Source organism: Mauremys mutica, chromosome 1 (genome assembly GCF_020497125.1).
Source record: "Mauremys mutica isolate MM-2020 ecotype Southern chromosome 1, ASM2049712v1, whole genome shotgun sequence".
Lineage (NCBI taxonomy): Eukaryota > Metazoa > Chordata > Testudines > Geoemydidae > Mauremys > Mauremys mutica.
Genome location: NC_059072.1, coordinates 329601152 through 329625733, shown reverse-complemented (window position 1 = coordinate 329625733; position 24582 = coordinate 329601152). Strand labels below are relative to the sequence as shown.

Genomic DNA, 24582 nt, shown 5'->3' with positions numbered 1-24582 from the left:
TCCAGGGACACTATTGTCCCATTTACTGTTCTATAAATGATGCTTTTCCTGCTGTTATGTGTCATTCCCTCTGGGCCTAACAGCTCCATCTGACATGACCATCTTTTACCATATGTCCACTGCCACATTTCTTACACTTTACATTATTTTTCCTGGTATTGATCATGCCATATAACATATCAGCCAGTTCTTCAACTAGCTTAATTATTTAGCTTTATCTCTTAGTCATGAGGTTCTTTATGGGCTAGTTGATCCATTGGTAAAGCTGTACTGGTCTAGATGTCTCATGGCTTTCTCAATGTGTGCATAAACTACATCCACTGTCTCTTTATCTGGAGGTGCTTCTAACTAGACTACACATTATTTAGTAGTCTCGGGTATATGGCATCCCATGAAGATGTGAATCGATACTTTTAAATCTATCTTTGTGTTCTCTTCATTCACACTGCCAAAAGCCTTATCCAAAAGCTGATCATCTGTCATCTCAATCCTTTCAACCTTCTCCTCTCTAATTTCTTACCAAGCTCTTCTTCAATCCGTCCAAAAACTTTCTTTAAAGAAATAGCAACTTGGCCCTTTGCACTTATGTCCAGAGCCTTCTCAAATCCCTTCATGGACTTCCCTTTACTTCTCTCTTCAAATGTAGCCTCCTTGTCTACCCCTTCAAGACCCTGAATAGTTAGCTCCCAGCTACCATGCTACCCTCCTCTCCTTTCATCATCCCAGCACCATTTCTTCCCACCCAAGTGCATGGTTAATCACTTCCTTCATGCCCTTTGTGAGGCTGGCTAACCAAGTCATGCTAGAGTGTATGCAGGTCAATTCATTTGTGTAGATCAAAGGAATTGTTAAATATATAAGTCCGTATTCAGCTGTTTAGATGTCATGAAAATGAATGGGATGTTACATGCATTGTTTTCACTTACCTGTTCCTGACATAATGTAATCGCAAACATTTACAGGGTTAATACCCTTGTAACTAAATTACCCATCAAAGAAATCTTATGAAATGCTAATGAAGGACTTAAGGACTTTAATAGAAAATGCTAATTTCAAAGCAAGTGGCCATTATGTATATGGTCAGAGATCAAAAGTCTAAGTGTATTCCTCACTCTCTGTCATCAAAGGAAAAGCCCACATGGGTAAAGATACTGTCAGCTTGTTTTCTGTGTGAAGATACTTTAAATATGGATTCAAAAAAAAAAAAAAGATCCGTTATCTCTGAACTGTCTTGGACTCTTACAGGGAAGTACCAGATGCAAAGCGGAGATCCCCAGAAGTTATTCTGGGTACCCTGAAAAGTCTTTTGGGAGACTGGCAGTTTATTACATCTCAACCATCATTTGGACATACAAACTGTGATTCACCTGTGCATATATTTTACCTGATTTAACCTCTCAATAACTCGTATTTCTTTTTCTTAGCTAATATACCTGTGGTTAGTTTACTATAGAATTGGCTGCCAGCGTTGTCTTTGGTGTAAGATCTGGAGTACCAATTGATCTGGGGTAAGTGACTAGTCCTTTGGGACTGGGAGCAACCTGATGTGTGATTTTTGGTCTATTTGGCCATTATTACTAAGTCCAGTTTGTCTGGGTGGCAAGATATGCCCTAAGGAGACTGTCTGTGACTCCATGGTAATGCTGGTATAGTGATCCAGGCATTCACATTTTAAACTGGCTTATTATAGAACATACCATCAGTTTGGGGTGTCTGCCCTTGTTTTCTGAGAGTATGCTCTGAGACAGGCACTCACACTTGTGAGCCACTCCAAACAGCGTGACACCCTTATCCCACTTTTATCTTTGTATCTTCTTCCATGCAGCCCTCTATTCCTCTTTATAGAGCTAGTTGAAATATGGGGCTTCTCCCACCACCACCATCAGAAACTGAGGAAAACGGGAAATACTTTTAATTGTTATTTCCTGCTAAAAATTTCAACTTTTCATTGGCCCCTCAAACTGTTGTTTTTGTTTTGTTTTGTTTTGTTTTTTGGTTTTCCAATTAAAACTCAATTTGAGGAAAACAGACACATTCCATCAAGATTTTTGTGGAGTCAAAGACTCAGTTTTAAATGTAGAAAAAATAAGTTTTGATGGAAAATTTTCAACCGGCCCGCCCTATAATCTGCTTGCTACTGGCCCATATGAAGCCTCCATGTGCACACCTTCTGAATATCTCTCTATATAATTCCCTTCCAAAAGGCCTATAAATCCCAGTCTATATCACACAACTACAAGAACAATAGATGGCGTCACATCTTCTAACAAACAAGTAGAACTACAGGACACATGCTGACTGTAACTGCTATATCAATTTGCATTTTGTTTAGTCCCTTTCCCAATACCCCATTTCTTAATTATCTGTTCAGATGGTAAGTGCTCTCGAGTGCGAACTTGTCTGAATATTTATGTATGAAGTGCCTAGCACATTCTTGGTGTTAGGTATTATTTTCAGGATTAGGCCGATGAAGTGGTTTTCAGACAGTACATTTTTGATACACTCATCATAAGGTAAACTACTTGAGTCTCAAAAGCCAGACGTGTGATTGAAAGTGCATTTATAGCCTGCAAAATGACTGTATGAAAATGGCCCTGTTTCACCCTTTTGGAATTATTCCATAGCACAGTGAGCTCCATATCTAATTTGCTCACTTTGGGCTAAGCACTGTTAAGCTCTGCCCACTGTGAGAGGTACTTACAGGGAGAGAACAAGGAGGCATTCTACCTCAGGGAGGGATGCACACTACTACACTTCAAGGGTTACAGCCTGCTTCTCCTTGTGAGTTATTTGAGCTCCATGGGCCAATGTGTAAGAAGGATCAGGGCTATATTCCTTTTCCTCCTTGCCCTTCTCCCTTTGGGTAGGGTGACCAGATGTCTCAATTTTATAGGGACAATCCCGATTTTGGGGGCTTTTTCTTATATAGGCACCTATTACCCCCCACTTCCTGTCCCAATTTTTCACACTTGCTATCTGGTCATCTTACCTTTGGGGCCCTAGTGAAGTAGGAACAAAGCAGTCCTTGAACTCTAGAGACTGAATTCTATTCAGCTCATATGCAGGCTATGGTGTGACCTCAGCTATGCATTTAGAGATCAATCAGAATCAGGTCCTTCTTCAAGTATTAAAATGGCTTTCCTAATTGCCAGCCCTGCAAAGTCAAACTACAAACTCAATCTTGAAATTATGTGTGCTGTTTCTGGCTTGCACAGCATCACCAGACAACCCGAAGTGGGATGGTTGATGGTTCTTTTGATGCTGAATGAGCCAGAAGAGAATCCAGCTCAGTTTACCAGAGTGGAATTGGTTTTGTGCTGCTCAGAGAAAGGCAAAGGAGTGAAAACTTACTTTGCCAGAAAATTAAATCTGCTTTCTGGAGCAATGTATTCTTGCTGCCTGCCATTCCATCTCCTGATCTCCCTTGCACCCAATCTCATCACCTCCCTTACTCTTCTCCTTAAACTCTTGCTCTCCTCTGGCTCTTTCCTCTCACAATACAAGCATGTTTTAGTATCTCCCATTAAAAAATACACACAACTAAAAAACCAACCAACCAACACCCTTGACCCCACTGGCCTCTCTAGCTATTACCCCATCTCCCTTTTACCTTTAAGCTAATTGAACATGCTGCCACAGTGCCAGGAGTTCTTCTCCTCCAATTCCATCCTAGACCTCCAATCTGGCTGCTGTCCTTTCACTCCACTGCTCTTTCCAACTCTCTAATGGCCTCTTCCCAGTCAAAGCTCTAAACCAGTACTCTGTCCTCATCCTCCTTGACCGGTCCCTCACCTCTGACATGGTCCTCTTCTTGAATTGTGTCCTCCCTTGGCTTCTGTGTCTCGGTATTTTCCTGTTTCTCCTCCTAACATTCACTGGGCAGTTCAGCAACTGGTGACCATTTTTTAGTAAATTGCCATTCACAGCATGGCCACCTAATAGTTATTCCCAACCTGCATTTGAGTAGCTATGAGCTCTCCTAGGAGAGACCCAAGTCTGAACTATAAGTATGGTTGCTCACTTGAAGGGTGATATATATGTGTGGATGATGCAAAGGAGTTTAAAGCTACTGGGTCCTCAGCATTTTGAAAATCAGACCATTTATTTAGTTGCCAAAATCTGAATTTAGGCGCCTAACTCTAGGCACCCATTTTAAAAAATGCCAGTCATAAATCCAAATGAAAACCAAAGTACTGGGAGAGAAGGACAAGGTTTTCCAGGTAAGAAAAACATCAATACCTGGAAGTTAAGCCAGATTTATAATATAAGGGCAGAGCCCGACACTGCATTGAGGTGATTGTAGTCAGATCCATGAGCAGGAGGAAGAAGATCCCCTCTCCTCATTATGGCCTGTAGTCAGTGAAAAGGCTCCTATTATAAGCATGTCTCTGGAGCAGAGATGAGCTGTACCGTTGATTGCTTGTACTGTTGATTGCTTGTATCTTAATACAAAATGACTAAAAGATCTGGTTTGTTCCTCAGTAAAGCTTTACTATTAAACAAAAAAAGCCATCTGATTATAATGAGATTGGGCACTACTATGCTGAATCACATTTGAACAACTGACCTAAAAGTGAATAGTAATAGGATGCTGAGCATATCTGCAGAGTCATCCATTAACCTTTATTTCTATGTATTTCTTGTCTTCACTTCATGACTTCTATCCTTGCCACAATTATTAGGAATGTTGGTACTCAGCTGGGTGACCCACTGAAGTCAATTTCTGTTTATTTTTTATCCTCTAAATGCAAGATCTTGTGGGGCTTTTTTTTTGGAAGTACCAAGGATACGTCATTAACATTTTTCCACTCATCATCTAAAACAAGTTGACAATTTCAGTATTCCCTTATACAAACTCAGAAACAGTTCTTGAATCATTCGTCTAACAACCTTTTAAAATAGTCTCTTATTATTCAGTCTTTGTAGGGGGAAGTCACTGGAACATAGCCTCTCTTTACATCAAAATAATATTTATTGCCTTTCTCTAGTCATCTGCAGTAACCACCTCATATTAATTTATTTCTAGTTTTAGGTATTTTAAGCCACATAGTGCCAAAAAGCTTTTTTCCCCCCTTAATTTAGCCCCTCCCCACCCTCCACCACACACAGAGTGTTATTCAGTCCTCTGGCAATACTGAGTTAAATGCAGAACCGTTTGACCGTATAAAGAGCTTAACCTTGCACAATCTATATGATGCATACTTGAAAAAGAGGTGTTGAAGCCATAATGGTACTTCTGTCAGATCTAAGCACTGAGCACTGGGAAGTTTCCTGTAGGTTAACACAAAGAGGTAATCCTAGTCTTGCTCTTGGTTCCCCTAAATGCTCAGCATTTCATCACTATACATTTAGCACAACATTGGCCTCTGAGGTTGGGTGTCTCAAGTTGGGCAGCCCAAAATTGTGCCACCCAAAATCAGAGGCTGATTTTGAAAATTTTGGGCATGTTATTTGTTTAACCAAAAAGTTAAAAGACTAAATGGATGGAAAGTCAGTCCTGGCAATCAGTGAACTCGGTGGACAGGGAATGTTCTTCGAGAACTCCTGCTTGTGTAATCTACATGCTTTTATAGTACAGCATTTTATTAATCTTAAAGTACAAAGAAAGGGAGAGCACCAGTGGAATGGAGGTAGAGGGGAATTATTAGAATCATCTGTGTTTATGCACATGCATAGGAAGCACAACTACAAGTGGCTAAAAAACAAGCATACAAACAACCCAAGAAAGGTGGAGGTGTGATGAAAATTACTGACAGGCTCAATCATTGGTTAAAGCCATGTGAACGTCACTAAGGACAGTTTTATGTCTCAACATGTTTCAACCCACTAGTTGAGCCAGTCAGAGGGATTAGGGGGAGAAGGCTTTACCTACAGAGGAGATAATGGGAGAACCAATTAACTGAACAACAGAAGATAAAATGCCAGAGGTACATTGGGGTTGTCAGGACCGGGCCTCAAAACCTGTAACATTTTGGCTACAGATAGGGGTGTGCACAAGGGGGAGCAAGCAGGGGCACCCAAAAAAAGCATCTGTGTGTCCCTGCAGATGGGGGAAGGAAGAAGCAGCAAGGCTGCTGGCAGAACTCCTCCTCCCCATCAGTAGCTTCTGTACTCTTGTTATGCTCTGTGTGTGTGTGTATTTGTAAATATGTTATATACTATGGGCCAAATTCTCAACTAGTGTAAATTGTAACTACTGACATCAGTTTATACCATCTGATGCTATATATACTTATATGCATAGTGCTTTCACAGTGAAGGCTACATTTCTTACAGAGCTTAGTTTGTGACAGCCAGCTGTTTGGATAGGACATCACTTCCTTCTGCTACTCAATGCACTAAAATACTGATGGGGAGAATACCTTCAGGGAAAAGTACTATAGGAATTGAAATTGTACAGTATATCGTCTCACTTCAGCTCCAGTCTTCCTTTCTTAACAGTTTTGCGATATCCAATGTTAAATTCTAATCCCTGAGGCAAATAATGTTGCACTAGCAAGAAAAATACATAAAAATACAAATTTAAAGGAAAGGAAATGGCCAGTACTTCTCTGAGCCCTATGACCACTCAGTATGGAACTGACCCAAAACCTTATAAAATCAATGGGACTCTCTCCACTGACATTAATGCAGGGGTACTGGAACAATTTTATAGGGGTGGTGCTGAGAGCCACTCAATCAAGCTGTAAACCCCATATCTCAGAGGTTCTCAAAATAGGGGTCGGGACCCCTCAGGGGGTCATGAGGTTATTACATGGGGGTCATGATCTGTCAACCTCCACCCCAAATCCTGCTTTGCCTCCAGCATTTATAACGGTGTTAAATATATAAAAAAGTGTTTTTAATTTATAAGGGGGGTTGCACTCAGAGGCTTGCTATGTGAAAGGGTCACCAGCAAAAAAGTTTGAGAGCCACTGCCGTATATGATGGAAACCACATCAAGCCAGGAGGTGTAGCAGCTCCCCCAGGACCCTTAGTTGCAGCACCTATGCATTAATGGACTTTGGATCAGGCCTATTGTACCTTAATAGTGCACTCTGAAAACAGGTGGGAGCTGGCCAGTTTTACAATACCCTTTCATATCAATGTTCAGCACACCACTGTTGAAAATGATTCTTAAATACTGTTCTCCCATGAAGATCTTACTACACTTGCAAAATAGCATATGTTAGGATCTTATAAAGATTATTATGGAAAAACTGATCAGAAATTATTATGCTGTTATTTATCAATCTTCCAAAACATGGGAGGGAGATGAGAGGAAATAGCTCTGTAGAATTGTATTTTCCTGCACCACAAATTATTGCTCTATTGCATCAGATAGTAAGTAGGTAACCAAAACTGAGTAATATCATGAATATGGCAACATTCCTAGCAGTCTTAAATTAATTACCTGATTAACTATTGCAAAGGATTTTTTTTTAACTGAGAAGCTCAGACTCTGAAAAAGAAGTGTAACGATTAAAAATGACTCCAGAGGGTAACCCAGAATAATGTTTTAAGAACAGTTGCAAATTAGTATCCACCTGGACTAAGCAGCAGTCCTTCTAAATTAGGTTACATGTCAATATGAATTAGGAAAAAGTATAAATGTCATCTTTATTTCTCTGCTTAATGCACAACTGCAATTCATCTGAAGCTTAGTGACTATGTATCAATGCATGTTTAACCACGGAGTACGATATGTAACTTAGAACTTTCAAAATGTACAGCTTGTGACCACTGCTGATCCTTCCAGTTTTAAACTGAAGTGGCCACCAAAGGTGGGGCTAGTACTGGCCATGCCCACAGCCACCATACACAGCACTAAAGTAATGGGAAGCTATATATATTTTGGAAAGCATTTCATTGTTGCATCTGGCTTTCCTTGCTATGAAAAATCTTTGACAATTTACCACTGTAGCTTTATACACCATTCTAAAGTCATGACACTCTCAATAACACAAATGCCGCACATTAATCCACAGGATGCATTTGACAATTCAAAGCTAATACCAATCTCTCACAATTCACCAGAAGTTGTAACCACAGCAATCTTTTTCTCTCCCTTCTTTCCACTAAAGCAGCAAAGTGTGACATCACAGCAGTTTTAAAAATGTTTCCCCTCGCATACATGGTGTCAGCTAGAGCAGGGGTTCTCAACCTTTTTCTTTCTGAGGCCCACACAACATGCTATAAAAATTCCACGGCTCATCTGTGCTACAAAAAAATGTTTTTTGCATATAAAAGCCAGAGCCAGTGTTAGCGGGTAGCAAGCAGGGCAATTGCTCAGGGCCCTGCACCACAGAGGGCTCTGTGAAGCTAAGTTGCTCAGGCTTCAGCTTCATCCCCAGGCAGTGGGGCTTCAGCTTTCTGACCCAGGGCCCAGCAAGTCTAACGCTGGCCATGCTTGGTGGACTCCCTAAAACCTGCTCACGGCCTCTCAGTGTGCCCCGAACCCATGGTTGAGAACCACTGAGCTAGAGGAAAGCTGTATGTAAGTGTAACCACAGCATCATCCTTCTTGGGAGAGTGGCTGCAATTTCATACGCTGACAAATCTATTTCAGGAAAATAAATTCCAACCTTTCTCCTCTCTAACACCCTCTTGCTCTTTCTTTCACTCATTCACTTTCACTTCTCTCAATTCCACATTCATTCATTCCCACTTGACTTTCTTCATATGGATACTGATTCAGAAAAGCACTTAATTTGCAGTGAAGCATTTTAAAAGCTCAGTTTTAACTTTGAAGTCTTTAGGACCTGAATCAGGGCCTCATTGTCACCAACCGGCCCTGGACGGTCAGACCTCGTGGTGGAAACAGGGCCGGCTCCAGGCACCAGCCCAGCAAGCAGCTGCTTGGGGCGGCCAACGGTGAGGGGCAGCATGTTCGGGTCTTCGGCAGCAATTCAGCAGCGGGTCCCTCATTCCCTCTCTGAGCGAAGGACCAGCCGCCGAATTGCCGCCGAAAACTGAAGCGGCAGCAGTAGAGCTGCAGATTGCGATCATGGGTTTTTTTTTCTTTTTGCTGCTTGGGGAAGCAAAAACCCTCAAGCCAGCCCTGGCTGGAAACAAGAGTTCAGCCTACCAGTTAGAGCTGGGTCCAGGTTGGGCAGAGTCCAAGAACAAACTGAAGGACAATGCCAAAGGGACAGAAGACAAATGCCAGAGCTGGAGGGTAAACCAGAATCATAATACAGAGCCAGAGCCTGGAATCAGATGTATCAGATACATAGATGAACACTGTTGGGGAAGAGTCAAGATGGCTTTTGTAAATCTATTACAATTCTCTGAGGGGTGGAAAAAAGATAATCCAGTGGATGATTTAGAAAGCCCTTGACAAATTCCCTCACCTAAGGATCTTAAACATAAGAACAGCCATACTGGGTCAGACCAAAGGTCCATCGAGCCCACTATCCTGTCTTCTGACAGTGGCCAATGCCAAGTACCCAAGAGGGAATGAACAGAACAGGTAATCATCAAGTGAGCCATCCCCTGTCTCCCATTCCCAGCTTCTGGAAAACGGAGGCTAGGGACACCATCCCTGCCCATCCTGGCTAATAGCCATTTATGGACCTATACTCCATGAATTTATCTAGTTCTTTTTTTAACCCTGCTATAATCATGACCTTCACAACATCTTCTGACACAGAGTTCCACAGGTTGACTGTGCATTGTTTGAAGAAATACTTCCTTTTGTTTGTTTTTAACCGGCTGCCTATTAATTTCATTTGGTGACACCTAGTTCTTGTGTTATGAGAAGGAGTAAATAACACTTCCTTATTTACCTTCTTCACACCAGTCATGATTTTATAGACTTCTATCATATCCCTTTTAGTCATCTCTTTTCCAAACTGGAAAGTCATATTAATCTCTCTTCATATGGAAGCTGTTCCATATCCATAATCATTTGTGTTACCCTCTTCTGTACCTTTTCCAATTCCAATATATCTTAAGGGAATCTAAGCAGTCATTTGATAAAAGGGAAAGTCCTCTCATGGGTCAGTAACAAAGTGTAGGAATAAATGATCAGTTCAGAATGGAAAGAGGTAAATAGCAGTGTGCCCCAAGTATTTGTACTGGAACCAGTGCTGTTCAACATATTCATAAATGATTTGGAAAAAAGGATAAACATTAAGGTAGCAAAGTTTGCCAATGATACAAAAGTACTCAAGACAGTTAAGTCCAAAGCACTCTGATGACTTACAAAGGAATTTAACAAAACTGGGTGACTGGGCCACAAAATAGAGGAAATTCAATGTTGATAAATGCAAAGTAATGCATGTTGGAAAACATAATCCCAGCTATACATACAAAATGTGGGGTTTAAATTAGCTGTTACCACTCAAGAAAGAGATCTTGGAGTCATTGTGGATAGTTCTCTGAAAACATCTACTTAGTGTGCAGCGGCAGTCAAAAAAGCTAACAGAATGTTAGGAACCATTAGGAAAGGGATAGATAATAAGACAGTAAATACTACAATGCCACTATATAAATCTATGATAGGTCCACACCTGGAATACTTCATGCAGTTCTCATTGCCATGTCTTAAAAAAGATATATTAAAAATGGAAAAGGTACAGAGAAGGGCAACAAAACTGATTAGGGGTATGGAACAGCTTCCATATGAGGATAGATTAAGACGGGGACTGTTCAGCTTTGAAAAGAGATGACTTTTGGGGATTGATAGAGGTCTATAAAATCATGAATAATGTGGAGAAAGTGAATAAGGAAGTGTTATTTACCCCCTTCACACAACACAAGAACCGGGGTCCCCCAATAAAATTAACAGGCAGCAGGTTAAAACAAACAAGCAAAAGAGAAGTTCTTCTTTACATAACACACAGTCAACCTGTGGAACTCATTGCCAAGGGATGTTGTGAACACCAAAGGTATAACTGGGTTCAACAAAGAATTAGATAAGTTCATGTTGGATATGTCTGTCAATTCATATGCTCTGGGTCTCCCTAAGCCTCTAACTGCCAGATGGTGTGACTGAATGCCAGGGGATGGATCAGTTGATAATTGCCCTGTTCTGTTAATTCCTTCTGAAGATCTGGCATTGGCCACTGTCAGAAGACAGGATCCTGGGCTAGATGGACGACTGGTCTGACCCAGTATGACCATTCTTATGACCAGTACCAGAGAGAAAGAAGCCAAATGCCAGAACCAGAGGGTCAACCAGATTTATAACCCAGAGTCAGAGCAGGGATCAAAACCAGGAATCTGAATCCAGAGAGGAGCAGGGATGGGGAACAGAGACTGGAACATGTTGGAACAAAGCCGGAGCAAGGTCTAGAACAAGGGCAAGCACAGCTGTAGGCAGGGCACACATTGAGCAGCCACTTATCTGCTGTGAGGGCAAGGCTTACAACAAGGCAGCTAACCCCGAAGTCATTCAGGGGTTGTGGCCTCTGTCAGTTCCAAGGCAGTTAAGTTGGGCTCACTGGTTGCCTAGAAGCCAAGTTAGTCAGGGAGCAGGCCAGCAGCTGGTCCTAGAAGGTCTTGTCCCTGATACCTACTTTGCATTCACTTCCCCACCAACCTCATTCAGTCAGACTCTTGTCTCTCACTCCTTCCCTTTCTCCCATTCCAAATCTCCTCTCCCTCACTGATACTCCCATCCCTCCTTTCTTACCTCCTTCCTCTTCCTGTCCCTGTTCTTTTATTAGTTGTCCCCCGCAATTAGTGGGTTTCTGAGGCCCTGTGGAACCTCCCCTTAGGCTGGGGGGGGATCCGTTAGCATGGGGCGGGCTTTGCCCTCCCCGTTTCCCGGAAACCCAATAGATACACTCCCAATTATCCCGGGGTAAACTTCGGTATTCCAAATTAAATGAACACTCAAATCTTCCTCTCCACACACGTCATCTCCTTCACCACCGCACAGTTTGGTTCCGTTTTGCCTTCTCCCTTTTCTTGTCCTCATTTTTCCCCATCTCCTCCACTTCCCTAAAGCCTTGTCTATGCCTTAGTTTTGGGGACAAAAGATAAGCTGACGATCAAAAACCAAATAATTACATCACTTGTGCATGTTCACACTATGCTCCTTCTGCTCGACTGTGAGAGTAATGTACTGTGGGTAGCTATCCCACTATGTTACTTGCTACCTTTTGAAGCTAAGGGTTGTGGGAAGGTGGAGTGAATTGCAGTGTATCATGGGTGCAGGTTCAACATTCCATGATTCAGTTCCTTCCATCCCAGCATTCTATCAGCTTCTGACTGCATTTCACAGCATTTTTCATTGGCCCCCGTTTACTGTGTACCTGCCACCTCTGTCTGAAAGGATGGATTGCACACTGCTCTCTACTGTTTTAGTCACTCTTCTGAACACATTGTGGATGGTCATGCAGTATGTCATGAGCTCCCAATCTGAACAGGAACCAGAGTTGCCTGACCTGCTGTGTGCCATGGAAAGAAACAACACCAGATTACTTTTGGCATTCATGGAGCAGCTAAACATGGTGGACCATCACTTTTGGGCTCAGGAAACAAGCACTGGGTGGTGGGATTGTATCGTTATGCATGTCTGGGATGACGAGAAGTGGATGCAAACCTTTTGGATGCAAAAAGCCACTCTCCTGGAACTGTATGAGGTGCTCGCTCCAGCATTGTAGGACAATGACACCAAAATGAGAGCTGTCCTCTTGGTGGAGAAATACATGGTGATCACTGTGTGGAAGCTGGCCACTCCAGACTGCTACTGCTTGGTTGTGAATCAGTTTGGAGTTGGGAAATCGAACGTTGGGGCTGTGTTAAGACAAGTGTTCAGGGCAATTATTCTTATCATGCTATGAAGGACTGTGACTCTTAGCAATACATGTGAAATAATGGGCGGCTTTGCAGTAATGGTATTCCCTAGCTGTGGAGGGGTGATAGATGGCATGCATATTCCAGTTTTGTCCCAGACCATCTTGCGATGGAGTACATCAATAGAAAGGGGTACTTCTCTATGGTATTGCAGGTCTATCATGGGTGTTTCACTGACACCAACACAGGGTGGGCTGGGAAGGTGCATGACACACGCATCTTCAGGAACATTGGCCTGTACGAAAGCTTCAAGCCGAGACTTTCTTTCCAGACCAGAAGATCCTAGTGGGACAAGTTGAAATGCCCATAGTGATCCTGGGAGACCCAGCATACTCCTTACTCTCATGGTTCATGAAGCCTTACACAGGAAACCTGGACATCAGCAAGGAGCGCTTCAACAATAGGCTGAGCAGGTGCAGAATGACAGTGGAATGTGCCTTTGATAGCTTAAAAGCACGCTGGCACTGCCTTTATGGCAGGTTAAACCTAAATAAGGAAAACATTCCCATGGTCATAGCAGCCTGCTACGCACTCCATAATGTTTGTGAGGCTAAGGGTGAAAAGTTTCTGCCCAGGATGTAGCTCAAAGGCAGATCACCTGGCTGCTGAATTTCAGCAGCCAGATACCAGAGTTATTAGAGGTGCATAATGAGGAGCTATTCAGATCAAGGATGCCTTGAGGCAACATTTTGACAATGAGCACCAGTAATGTGTCTTTCTATAGATCACTCTACCATGCTTTGTTAACTTGCCACCTTGCATGACAATTGTGATGATTCCTGTCTGGGATTTGTAGTCGGCAAATAATCAAACTGCCACTATGCATTACTACCAGCAGCAACCATCATGCGTAGGAGACAAATTCTTTCAGAGCATTTGTTTTTATTATATATCAATTAATAATACAGACAAAAGGCTTGGTGGGAAGGGAGATAACAGTGCAGGGCAGTGTAGGCTCTCATAGCTGTGTGTAAGTTCAGCTGTCATTTTGGAAGCTGTCCGAGAAGTGGAGTGAATGGGGTAATGAGACACTCTGGGAAGTTGCAAGAAATGTGTGGGAGGAGTTTGAGGAGGGCATGGAAAGCAATTCTGTATCAGCTGGGGGGCGGGGCGAGCACATATGTGTTCTGCCTGGAGTGTCATTAGGGACTTCAACATTTCTGTCTGCTCCTCCATCACTTTTATCATCTGCTCCTGGTACTTTAAAATGTGCTCCTCACTCTCCTTTCTTTCCTGCCTTTCTATTTTAATTTTTTTTCTTCACGGTCTCTCTCAACTACCTGTGTTCTCTTTTTCAGCTTCTGAGGACTGGAGCACCTCTTGGAACATGTCCTGCTTACTGGACCTTGGTCGCTTCTTTATCTGGTGGAGCCAGCGTGTAGAGGGTTCCCCTAAAGGCCACTCCTTCAGAAGCCCGAGAAACAATACACAGAAGCATGATTGTTAGTTCACGCACAGCTTTGGATCATTATAGTAAAATACATCTCTTTTAACATTCCAATCACTTTCTTACTTCCCTTGGTAAGCACTCATGTTGGCGAACAACCTAAATATAGTGAGTTCAGCCCGGGTGGGGGTTGGGCATCCAAGATGGGGAAAGGGTCTAGGTGGGGTCTAGGAGTTGCTTGTTGGCTAGTTTTTGGCTTGTAGCTTGTTGCTTCTTTTTTTTTTATTGGCTCCTGGCAAGGAGGGGCAAGGGGGAGTGAGCAGGGGTAAGGGGCAAGCAGGGACAAGAGGGCTAGAGAGTCAGGGGAGCACAGCAGGCCCACCACAGTCCCAGACTGCACGCTGGGGGGATCTAGTCACATAGAGTGTTGGGGTTCTTAGGGATTGGCTTGTTTCGGCCTTGTTTTGAAATGGGATTAGCTTGATTTTTGGCTCATTGTGAAGGTCGAGGTGCTTATTTACTGCGTAAAAGTTGGCAACTGTGGTCCCTATACTGCTCACCTGTGTGCCACTTTGGTCTCTGCATAAGTGATTGCCAAGTGGTGGGGGAACATTTCCTACAATGGGGGAAGGAACAAAGCAGTTTTGCCAAGGAACCTTCACAGCAGGGGATTGGCGAATATCTCCAAGAAAGTTTCCTAGAGATCTCTCTGGAGCATTCCTGTGAAATCTCAGTGTGCATTAACACACTATTCCGCCACACTGCTTAGCTTCACAGGGGAATGTGGCGCACACTCAAACACAGCTAGTCTTGTACATTTCTATCCCTTCACCCACTTGTAGAATATACAGAGCCAAGGACAGCTCTACCTCATATAGCTGAGCAGCATCAACTCAAAAAGATCACTTACCAGGGCTCTCCTCTCCTGCATCATGCACACCAGAGATGGACTGCTGGAACTGGCTAGACCCCTCTGGAGTGGAAAAGAGGTCCTAACTCGCCACGCCACCGGATGACCCTGCCATATGCTCCACATCATCCTCCAACTCGACTGCCTCATCCATGACTTCATCCTAAGAGTTAGGTCCACTGTCCACCACCTCCAGCTCCACCGAAGTATCCATAGGGCTCTTGGTGGTGGAGTTGGGGGGTGCCGCCATGGCTGGCGTCCAGCTCTTTATAGAAGCGGCAGGTCTTTGGCGTAGCACCAGAGCGCCAGTTTGCCTCCCTTGGCTTCTGGTACACCTGCCTCAGCTCCTTTAACTTCACATGGCACTGATGCGAGTCCCATTCACCCCCTATATTCAGCAGATCCAACAGCTCTGGTGTGCTCCAAGTGGGAGAGGGTATGCTGTGTGGAGCTGCCATGGTCAGCTGGGAAGATACGATGTGAGTTCTCCACCCTGAGCAAACAGGAAGTGGAATTTCAAAAATTCCTGGGCCTTTAAAGGGAGAGGGGCAGAAGCGTGTATACCTGAGTGCAAGCCAACAAAGTTCAAACTGCTGACCAGGATGGGACTGTGGGACACCTCCTGGAGTCCATTTACAGTGACATAACCAAGCGCGGTGTCTACACTGACACTGTGTCGGTCTGACTTTGCTGCAAAAAGTTCTATGCCTCTCGTCGAGGTGGTTTTATTTTCCCAGCAAAGGAGAGTTTTGTCGGCAGAAGTAGCATTGTAGTGTGTTCAGCTCCATGAGTTAGTCGACAAAACCATGTAGTGTAGACAAGGCCATAGTCTCTCCATCCATCACACATTCTAAACCTTCTCTCCCAATCAATTATCCTCTTCAATCAACTCAACAAATCAATCAAGTTTCCCCTATCTTCTGTCATCACATTAATTCACCTCCCTAGAACTAGTTGTCTTCCACTATTAAATCTGAAATTATCAGAGACCCTTAAAGTGATCTTTTAATTTAATAAATTGTATTAAATTTAATATTCTAAAATAATTGTTAGTTATTAATCAATACAGACCAAATAAACTATTTCACACCATCAAATCAATTCAAACCCTTCCACCAAACTAATACATTCACTCCCCAATCAAATCAATTCACCCTCACTCCCTCTCTATTCCTAGTATCCTGCTACCATCTTTCTCTGATGGCTGAGTCAGACAGAAGCAGCAGAATATGGCTTCCCCAAGCCTTAGCGGGTGACTTCAGGCACATTCCCACTTGTTGGTATGATCAACCCAGGGAACATAACAATCACGTTCCTGGGATGTTCTTGGGATTGACTCTGTCCTTGACTATGTATTTTAATATCTTCATAGTCATTTATTAAATCTGATTCACTTTCAATACTTTACATCACTGAGGGCCTGTCTACACAGCAATTTACTGTGTTGTAAGCCAGCGAGTGAATCTATAGTGCACCAGCTTGCTGCAGAGTAACAGCCCATGTGAACACTGCCACAGTGCAGAAAGAGTCCTCAAGTGCAGCTTGGTGTAAAGTCCTCTGGTACATTCACGGCACTGTAGCAGTGTCCACGTGGGATGTCGCGGGACAGCACTCTGGCTTGATATGCAGTAACTTGCCATGTAGACAAGCCCTTAGTCATTTTTTTTGTTGTGGGTAGATACAAGCCTATATTAATAATCAATTTGTTTAGTAATATTTCATCATATTACTTCTGTTTTGATCCTTGAAAATATTTCAAACAGAATTTCAGATTGCAATTATTTCATTGTCCATAACTCTGAAGTAAAATCTGCTTTCCCCAAAGACCATGATGCATTACATTTGAAATGCATAATGACATTGATCCTGCTACAAATAGAAGAATGTTCAGCAGAGAATAGAGGCTCAGAACCAAGTATTCTTGATTTCCCTCACATACACTGTATATGTGCTCAATCTCTGTACAAATACATTCATATATCAGAGTGGTAGCAACACTCTTTCTCAAAAAGGAATAAAGCAATTTTTAAAAAGCATGCTTGGCTCAAGAATAAAGTGTCTGAGGAAAATTGCATGCAGCTTGAAATAGAATGGAGGCTAGTGATGAGGTTAAGGTAAAGATCTTTTCCTGGATAGTTATAACGCTATGGGCTAGACACTGGAGACAAGTCACTGTGCCTGACAGGTATGTATTTCAGTTGTGCAACTTTGCATGACCAAATTGAGGTTGGATTTTTAAGGGTGTAATGCACACAGAGTGACTAATGAAGATCTGCCTGTTTGTTAAGTGTAATATCTTTAAAATGAAGATTCTCCCTGCTCTCATACCCATAAAGATCCATTGTCACTTTTTGGAAGACCAAGGGTGAAGTCCTAGTCCCATTGAAGTCAATGGCAAAACTCTCATTGACTTCAGTAAGGCCAAGACTTCATCCATTGAGTTTTTTCATGCTGTCTTGGGTGGAATGGAGTGAACTATTCATAGCAAATAATATATCAGATGAATGGAGCTCTTAAAAATATCTGTGAATACACGTTGATTGGTATGAATTTGTTCATTATTGAAAATTGCTTGATGTAAACTTTAGAAGAATGTATTTCAGCGAATGAGATTGCTCAGTTAGATAAGGATACACATAAGCACAGAAGTGGGCCCTTGCTTGCCTCTTAGACACCTATAATTACATAACATTTTTTTGTTTCTTTAAAAAAATCATAAGGGTCTATGGTTACTCACACGTGTAAATGTTTGCACAATCAGGGCCTAAAAGAGGAACCTTCACTTATAGAGATGTAAACCTCCATCAAAGTAAAAGGATTTATCCTAAGGCAAAATTGGTGTCAGTGAGGGAAAAATCAGTCTCAGAACTTGCACAGTATGGTCTAGATTTCAGTTCTGTTGAAATCAATGGAAATTCTACCAGCAACTTCAGCCTTTCCCATTAAACCAACTCAGTCAAATCTTAAAGAATCTGCTCTCTGTAATAAGATAAGAACAAGCAAGTATAAATATAATGGAACTTGGTATTTTATATAAAATCATTTGTCACAAAGGACCTGCAAAGCACATGAGAAGAGAAATGAAAGGAGGAAAACAGCTATTCAAAATTTAACATCTAAGACCAGTTCTCTCTCTGACAGTTAAACAAATAAGAATGCAAAACTCCAAAGAAGTCAAATATTTCTAGCGCTTAAATGAAGTATGTGCTTAAGTGATTTGTTAGATCAGGAGCTTACGTGCGCTGCACTTTTTAGGTTGAACCTCTTATTTCCTCTCTCAAGAAAGAAACAAAAAGTTTTTCACCGAAAAGGCATTGTTGTGTTTTTCTGCAATGTTCTCACCTTTGTAATGGATAGACCATAGATCTTTCAAGCAATTCTTCACTCACTCTCTCATTACAAAGGAAACCAAAAGTTTTCATTTTAGACAGAGCCAAGGCCTCAATGATTTTTGACCGAAAAAAATGTGATTAAGAATCAGCAAATCCAAACTGTGCACAGCATCCAGAATATCTGAAGTGGAAGATCCCTTTAAAATCCATATCCAAACTCAGAGGGGTAGCCATAAAGGGGATGCATCCTCAGAGGGGATGCATCCGACGAAGTGGGTATTCACCCACGAAAGCTCATGCTCCAAAACGTCTGTTAGTCTATAAGGTGCCACAGGACTCTTTGCTGCTTTTACATATCCAAACTGTAACTGGACTGCATTCTTTGAGTAGGAAAGATTTAGCCATTTGAATATCAAATTCATTTTGGATGTGGGAAGACTTAATTGTATCCATTATTTAGGTATAAGGAAATTTCACTGATTGTTTGGACTTCATGAATCAAATTTGAGGTCATAAGAGGGATTTAAGTGGTGCCAGGACTTTATAATTCCTTCTAGATGAGGGTGAAATTCACCCTGCTGGTAAGTGGTGAACAGACAAATTAGGTCTGGCCATTGATCAAGGCAGATGTAAATAGATGATTCTGTTCTTCATTTTTCTTCAGTTATTTTAGGAAGCTCTACTCCCCCCAGTCCAAGTATAACCTGTAAGAATACAGAGTGCATTAATTAAATCTTTATTACATAGAAAGATAAATGCATCCTTAAGTACCTCCTTGTATAATAATGTGCAAGGAACTTATAACTCTTGGGTACACTAGAGTAGTGAAGTTTTAATCACTTAAACAAGGTCGGATATGATTCAAACACTGCTATCTTGATTTTTTTAAATGTTTAAAGTTCTAAAAAAGAATGTATGTGACTTACTTATGATCATAAATTAATATTTTTACACTCATTTCCCCTAATGTTACACTAGCTTTTCATAGCATCTTCCCCCCACTGATGAGTACTACAGCAACCTTGTATGAGTGGATAAATCCATTAGTGATGGCAGACTTCATATGTAGTATAGCATTTAGTTTTGGCATTTATATTACGACATATGACTTGATGAATGCAGCCAGTAATGCCTAATCCTGTGAGGTGCTCAGTGCCTCCATACTGTGTGCAATTTGATGTAACATAACTTACTAGTAGAGATGGTCAAAGTTTTTCATTCTAAACATTTATAGGTGTAACCCCTTTGTGGTTTAGAGAGCATGGCCCCTTTAAATCTCTTTCCCAGGGGGAGGGGGAGAGTAAGAAAAAGGAGGGAAACTCCAGGGGGCAAGGGTGGAGCTGGAGGGAGAGAGAGGGGGGGAGCACGGCTGGCCCTGGAGAAGGAAGCAGAGAGAACCTGCCTGAGGCCTGAGGAGGACAGGCCCGATCGGGGACAGCCCAGGACAGGAGCCAGGAGGAGCTCTGTGCCGGGGGGAATCGCCCGAGAAGGACAGGCCGGAGCTGGACCCAGGATCACGGCTGCCCAGAGCTGCGTGGGGCTGTGAGTACTGGGGCTTGTGACTCTGCACTGGGAACAAGGAGGGAGGCAGTGAACTTTCCCCAGCAAACCCCTCCGGTGCCCTCTTCTGCCGCTCTGTGCAAAACCACACAGAGCGACCACCTCCCCACTTAACTAGCTACAACCTCCCTCCTTGTTCCCAATGCAGAGTCACAAGCCCCAGTACTCACAGCCCCATGCCGCTCTGAATATCACACAAATATCCTGAATATCACACAAAGTCTCTTTCGGAAATCCCAGTAATATGGTCCCATGAAAAATGTGAAACCCACATCTTAGATGATCTCAGAGCTGGATAATTTTAAATCAGTCTATGCATCCACTTAGTTCTCTAAAATGTCTATGCATTTGGTTATTATTTTTAGAACATCAAGAAAACTGCTAAGCACTTTACAAAACAAACAGACACATACTATTACCTGAAGAGTTTACAATCTAATTAGAAAGAAGATACGCACAGTCAACAGAATACCAACCAGTTTGGGCAAAGCCCTATGGATTTCTAGTCTATTCTCTGTGTGTGCTGAAAACCATGCATATAGATATACACTGTGCATGTATGTTTTCTGTATACACAGAAACAAAGAAAGGTTCCGTTTCCCCCTTATTGTCCGCTAGTAGAGAGAACATGATCTCCCACTTCTCTAAACAAAACAGACTTTCACCCAACTTAGCATCAAATCATTCCTTTAGATCCCCCACCACTATACCATGTGACAATAGCATTGTTTTCAAGCATCGGAGCAGATCTTAAACTATATGCAGCAAAGATAGATCACAGAGTAGGGGAAGAATCAAACCCTTTGTACCTACACTGACCATGTTATATCTGAATGTTGGTTTAAAGTGCTTTACAGCATTCAGCGACATTCACTGTATATTAATTTTCTCATGTGGAATTCTATATTTAGGCTCATTTAAAACTGGTCGATTTTGTCAAGGTAATGGGCCCCTAATGGATTGTACAGATACATGTTAACTACTTTTTATGTGAAATAATTTAGAAAAGAACAGAATATCAAGGGGAATATCTGGAGTTAGGCCGAGCTGAATCCAATTGACCCAGAACAAAAAATGGAACATTTTTCCCTAAATTAATTAGGATGATGAAATTTTAGAAAGTGGACCATGTAGTACACGAACATAATTTTCAGTGAAAAGAGCAAACTATGTGATCGGTCATCTATTGGGCAGGAAGGATGGTCTAATGGCTGTGGCATTTGACTGGAACTGAAAAGACCTGGGTTTGCTTTGTGGTTCAGCCAGATGCTTCCTATACCTGCATAACTTGCTTTATCTATACTTGGGTCTCAGTTGCATGACCCATTCTCCCCGTCACAGGAGTGTTGTGAGGCTAAAACCCATTAATGATTGTGAGGCATTATAAAGATGAAAGTCATAAGCACTTTGATAGTTTTCCTGCAGAGGATCTATGAGTTCTAAGTGATACACTAGTTTTAAATTATATGGCCAGAATTACGTAGCTGGGAAGCCCTGTTCCCTAAACGGAAACACACCCCCATGTAGGTCTAGGGTAATTGCCTGCATTATTTTAATATTGGATTCATTTGATGTTGCTCCCAATTTTCAGTGTTCTGTAGATTTTGTTAATGAAAACTCAGAAGCTGGGGAAGAAAAACTGGAAATTGAGAGGACTGGGTAGAAGACAACTGAGTGTTTTGGCATCTGGAAAAGCTTGAGAGGCAAATGATATTTCTGGCAATTGGGAAGGTGATACAGCACATCTTCTCCCCCACCCCTTTTGGACAGGGAGCAGAGGTGATGCTGACTCGAAATGTTTTTTTCTGGGGGGGGGCGTGAAATACGAATTCCTTGTTTCCCACCATAGCAACATTTGTCAGCAACTAGCTGCCACATTGCACTCTTGAATATGGGCAATTATACCCACCATGATGGTCATCTCTTTATCTGGATGATCCTACTAAAATGACCGGCACTGAAATATTTAGGGTTTTTTTAACATCTAAATTGTGATCCTTAGAGGTTTCTGAGTTAACATCCCATTGAAATGAAGGGGAACTGTTCCCATTTTTACTAGAGCTAATGTTTCAGGCTGTCTGCAGACTCAGGCAAAAATCACTGCATTGGTTTACATTTGAGTCCCATTTTGAAAAATTATTTTCACTTTGCTTATAGGTATATTTGTTGGTAAGAAAGGAATAGGATTCTTCAAGAATTGTAATGCCCAAATGACATCTGCATCAATACAGTGGGTTAGAGGGAAACAAATAGAAACAGAGTGGCATAACTTGTCATCATTTCATAGTAGGCAATTTCAAGGTCTTGATCCTGCTAAGAGAATTACATGGTCAGATCCCTATGCCCAACTGGAACCATGATGAGGGTCTGTGCAAATGTAGGCTAAAGCCCACACAGTTGCTGCAGGATCAGGATGTAAGATTCTGGCTGAATATGTATTCTAGGGGCTGCCTCTCACCTCTTCCCCTGCATGAAGAGGACAATCCTGATGTGTCTATTTTTGGATTCCCTGAATACATATTAGCTAATACCTCTGAGGCTAGGTTTGAGGGATTGTTGGTTACTCCTGTCTTAGTTCAGATATTCATGTATTGTTGTTAAAGGGAAATATATTGGTTTTCCTCTTTATGTCTGGGGAGATTTTTAGCAAGTGGTACATAGGCCTAATGCTAGCCCCCCTACATAGAATAAGCCACCATTGTCATTCCTATCTCTTCTGTTCTAAGAACTATCACTGTGACTTTTACATCCATTACTGGTAGTTATGCAGACAGTGTGGAAGCACAAATGTATTCTGAAAGATAAATGATGTTGTAATAAAATAGCCCAACAGCAAGAAAAACTGCACCATATTAAAAAAGATAGGTTTAAACTATGTTTAGAGACACAAGGGGTGAAGTTTTATATTGTACATGGGAGGGGAGCATCATTATAATATTGAAAACCAACTACAAAGTAAATTGCACTTATTAAATTGTGTTGTACCTAGAATATGATCCATATAAACAAAGGATAAAGATAACATCTAAAAATGACTCAAGAAGGAGTAAGTAAGGGGCATGTGCTGAGGGTTTGATATTGAAAGGTAATTCAGGGGCAAAAAAAGAGGGACACAAACATTGGTCTCTGCTACCCAAAGCGAAAAGCAGGACAATACACCAGGTGGTAAAATGAACAGCTTTCTGTGGCTGAAGACTCCAAGGGATCCAGCTGCTGTGTAAAATATACCTCAGTACACATAATGTGTAAATAGCTACAGAATCACATAAAACTCTAGCTGTCAAACAGGGTCCAAATCCTATCATTTCTTCTGCCACAGCTTTTCTAAGATCAGACTTTCCTTCCTGTTCTACTCCAAAAACTCTTTCCATGCTCTGATCATCTATTTTGATTATTACCATTTCTGGTCTCCCTGACTACACCACTGAACTCTCTCAGTCCATACAAAATACAATTACCAAGGCAATCTTCCTTACCATTTTGTGACTCCCTCAGTTGGCTCTCTCTGCTGCATTGTATCATATTTAAATTTCTCCCTCCTCTTAGTGGTGTATTGAAAATTGTGTTAAAATTAGATCACTAATTTCTCGGGGGGGTTGGTCCTGCTTACAGGCTTGCGGGCTCTGTAGGGAAGCAAGTGGTCTGAACCCAGTAGCAGGCAGTCTGCAGACACATAGCTTAGAGTAAGTTATGCCTGGCTGGTTTAGGGAGCAGCCTGTTTTGTCTCTCTCTGGTTTGGGGCTCTTGTGTGTTATTCTGAATTCTAAACTAAAAAGTACTGTTACGTTGCAACCGTACAAGCAAAAGTATTTATATTTTAATTTAACTTCTCTATGTGTATGCCATGAACATAACACCCTTCACTTTCAAGGTTCTACATAACTCAACCCCCTTCATTTAATTATCCTTGTTTTTCTTGCATTGCACCAGCAACACTTAGCTTCACCAGTAAGACCACACTCAATTCCCCATTCATCCACTTCTCACACAGTGATCTCTGGTCTTTCCCACATTGCCTGATATGTCTGGAGCATTCTTCATGACCAGATATATCAGACACAAGTACCATCTCATCACTCAAATCCTTCCTCCAATGAAGAAATTCCACCATGAGAAAACAGAGTTAAAGATTTTTTCCCCATTGAAACAAAATAAAAATACGAGAGCGATGAGATGTTTGTCCATCATCCCTCTGCTCACTTTGCTTTTCTGGTAGAATCAGAATCATAGAAATGGTTTGGTTTGGTTTCCTTTGCTTCCTTTCCAATATTGTTGCCTTTCCCCCACCTGCATCTTTTTTTTTGCCTGCTTAAGCCCCTCTTCTTCAAAATTTTAGGCTTGTGCTTAACTTTAAGCACATGAGTAGTCACACTGAACACCAATAATAAAAATAATAAATGTATGATTTAGATTAATGAATAATTTCCCAAAAGCCAATTCATCTCTGACTTTAAGGGGGTGTATCTACTCCTCAAAATTCTGACATCCTAACAATAGCAAATACTGTCAGATTCTGCAAGCCTTCTGCCCCTGTTCTCAAATAGTTCCCAATGAGCTAAGATGTTACCAGAGTGACATTTCTTAACCCTCCAGCTGTGAGTTTTGAT

General features: G+C 41.9%; 1 protein-coding gene across 1 annotated transcript in view; it reads left to right on the top strand.

The window, feature by feature from the left end:
• Nucleotides 1–14233, top strand: part of LOC123361765 — a 124050-nt gene extending 109817 nt beyond the window's left edge. Inside the window, exon 4 of the mRNA XM_045001897.1 lies at nucleotides 14085–14233. Within this exon, the coding sequence (XP_044857832.1) occupies nucleotides 14085–14233 (149 nt within the window). The remainder of the gene's footprint in view (nucleotides 1–14084) is intronic.
• The last annotated feature ends 10349 nt before the right edge of the window (nucleotides 14234–24582 follow it).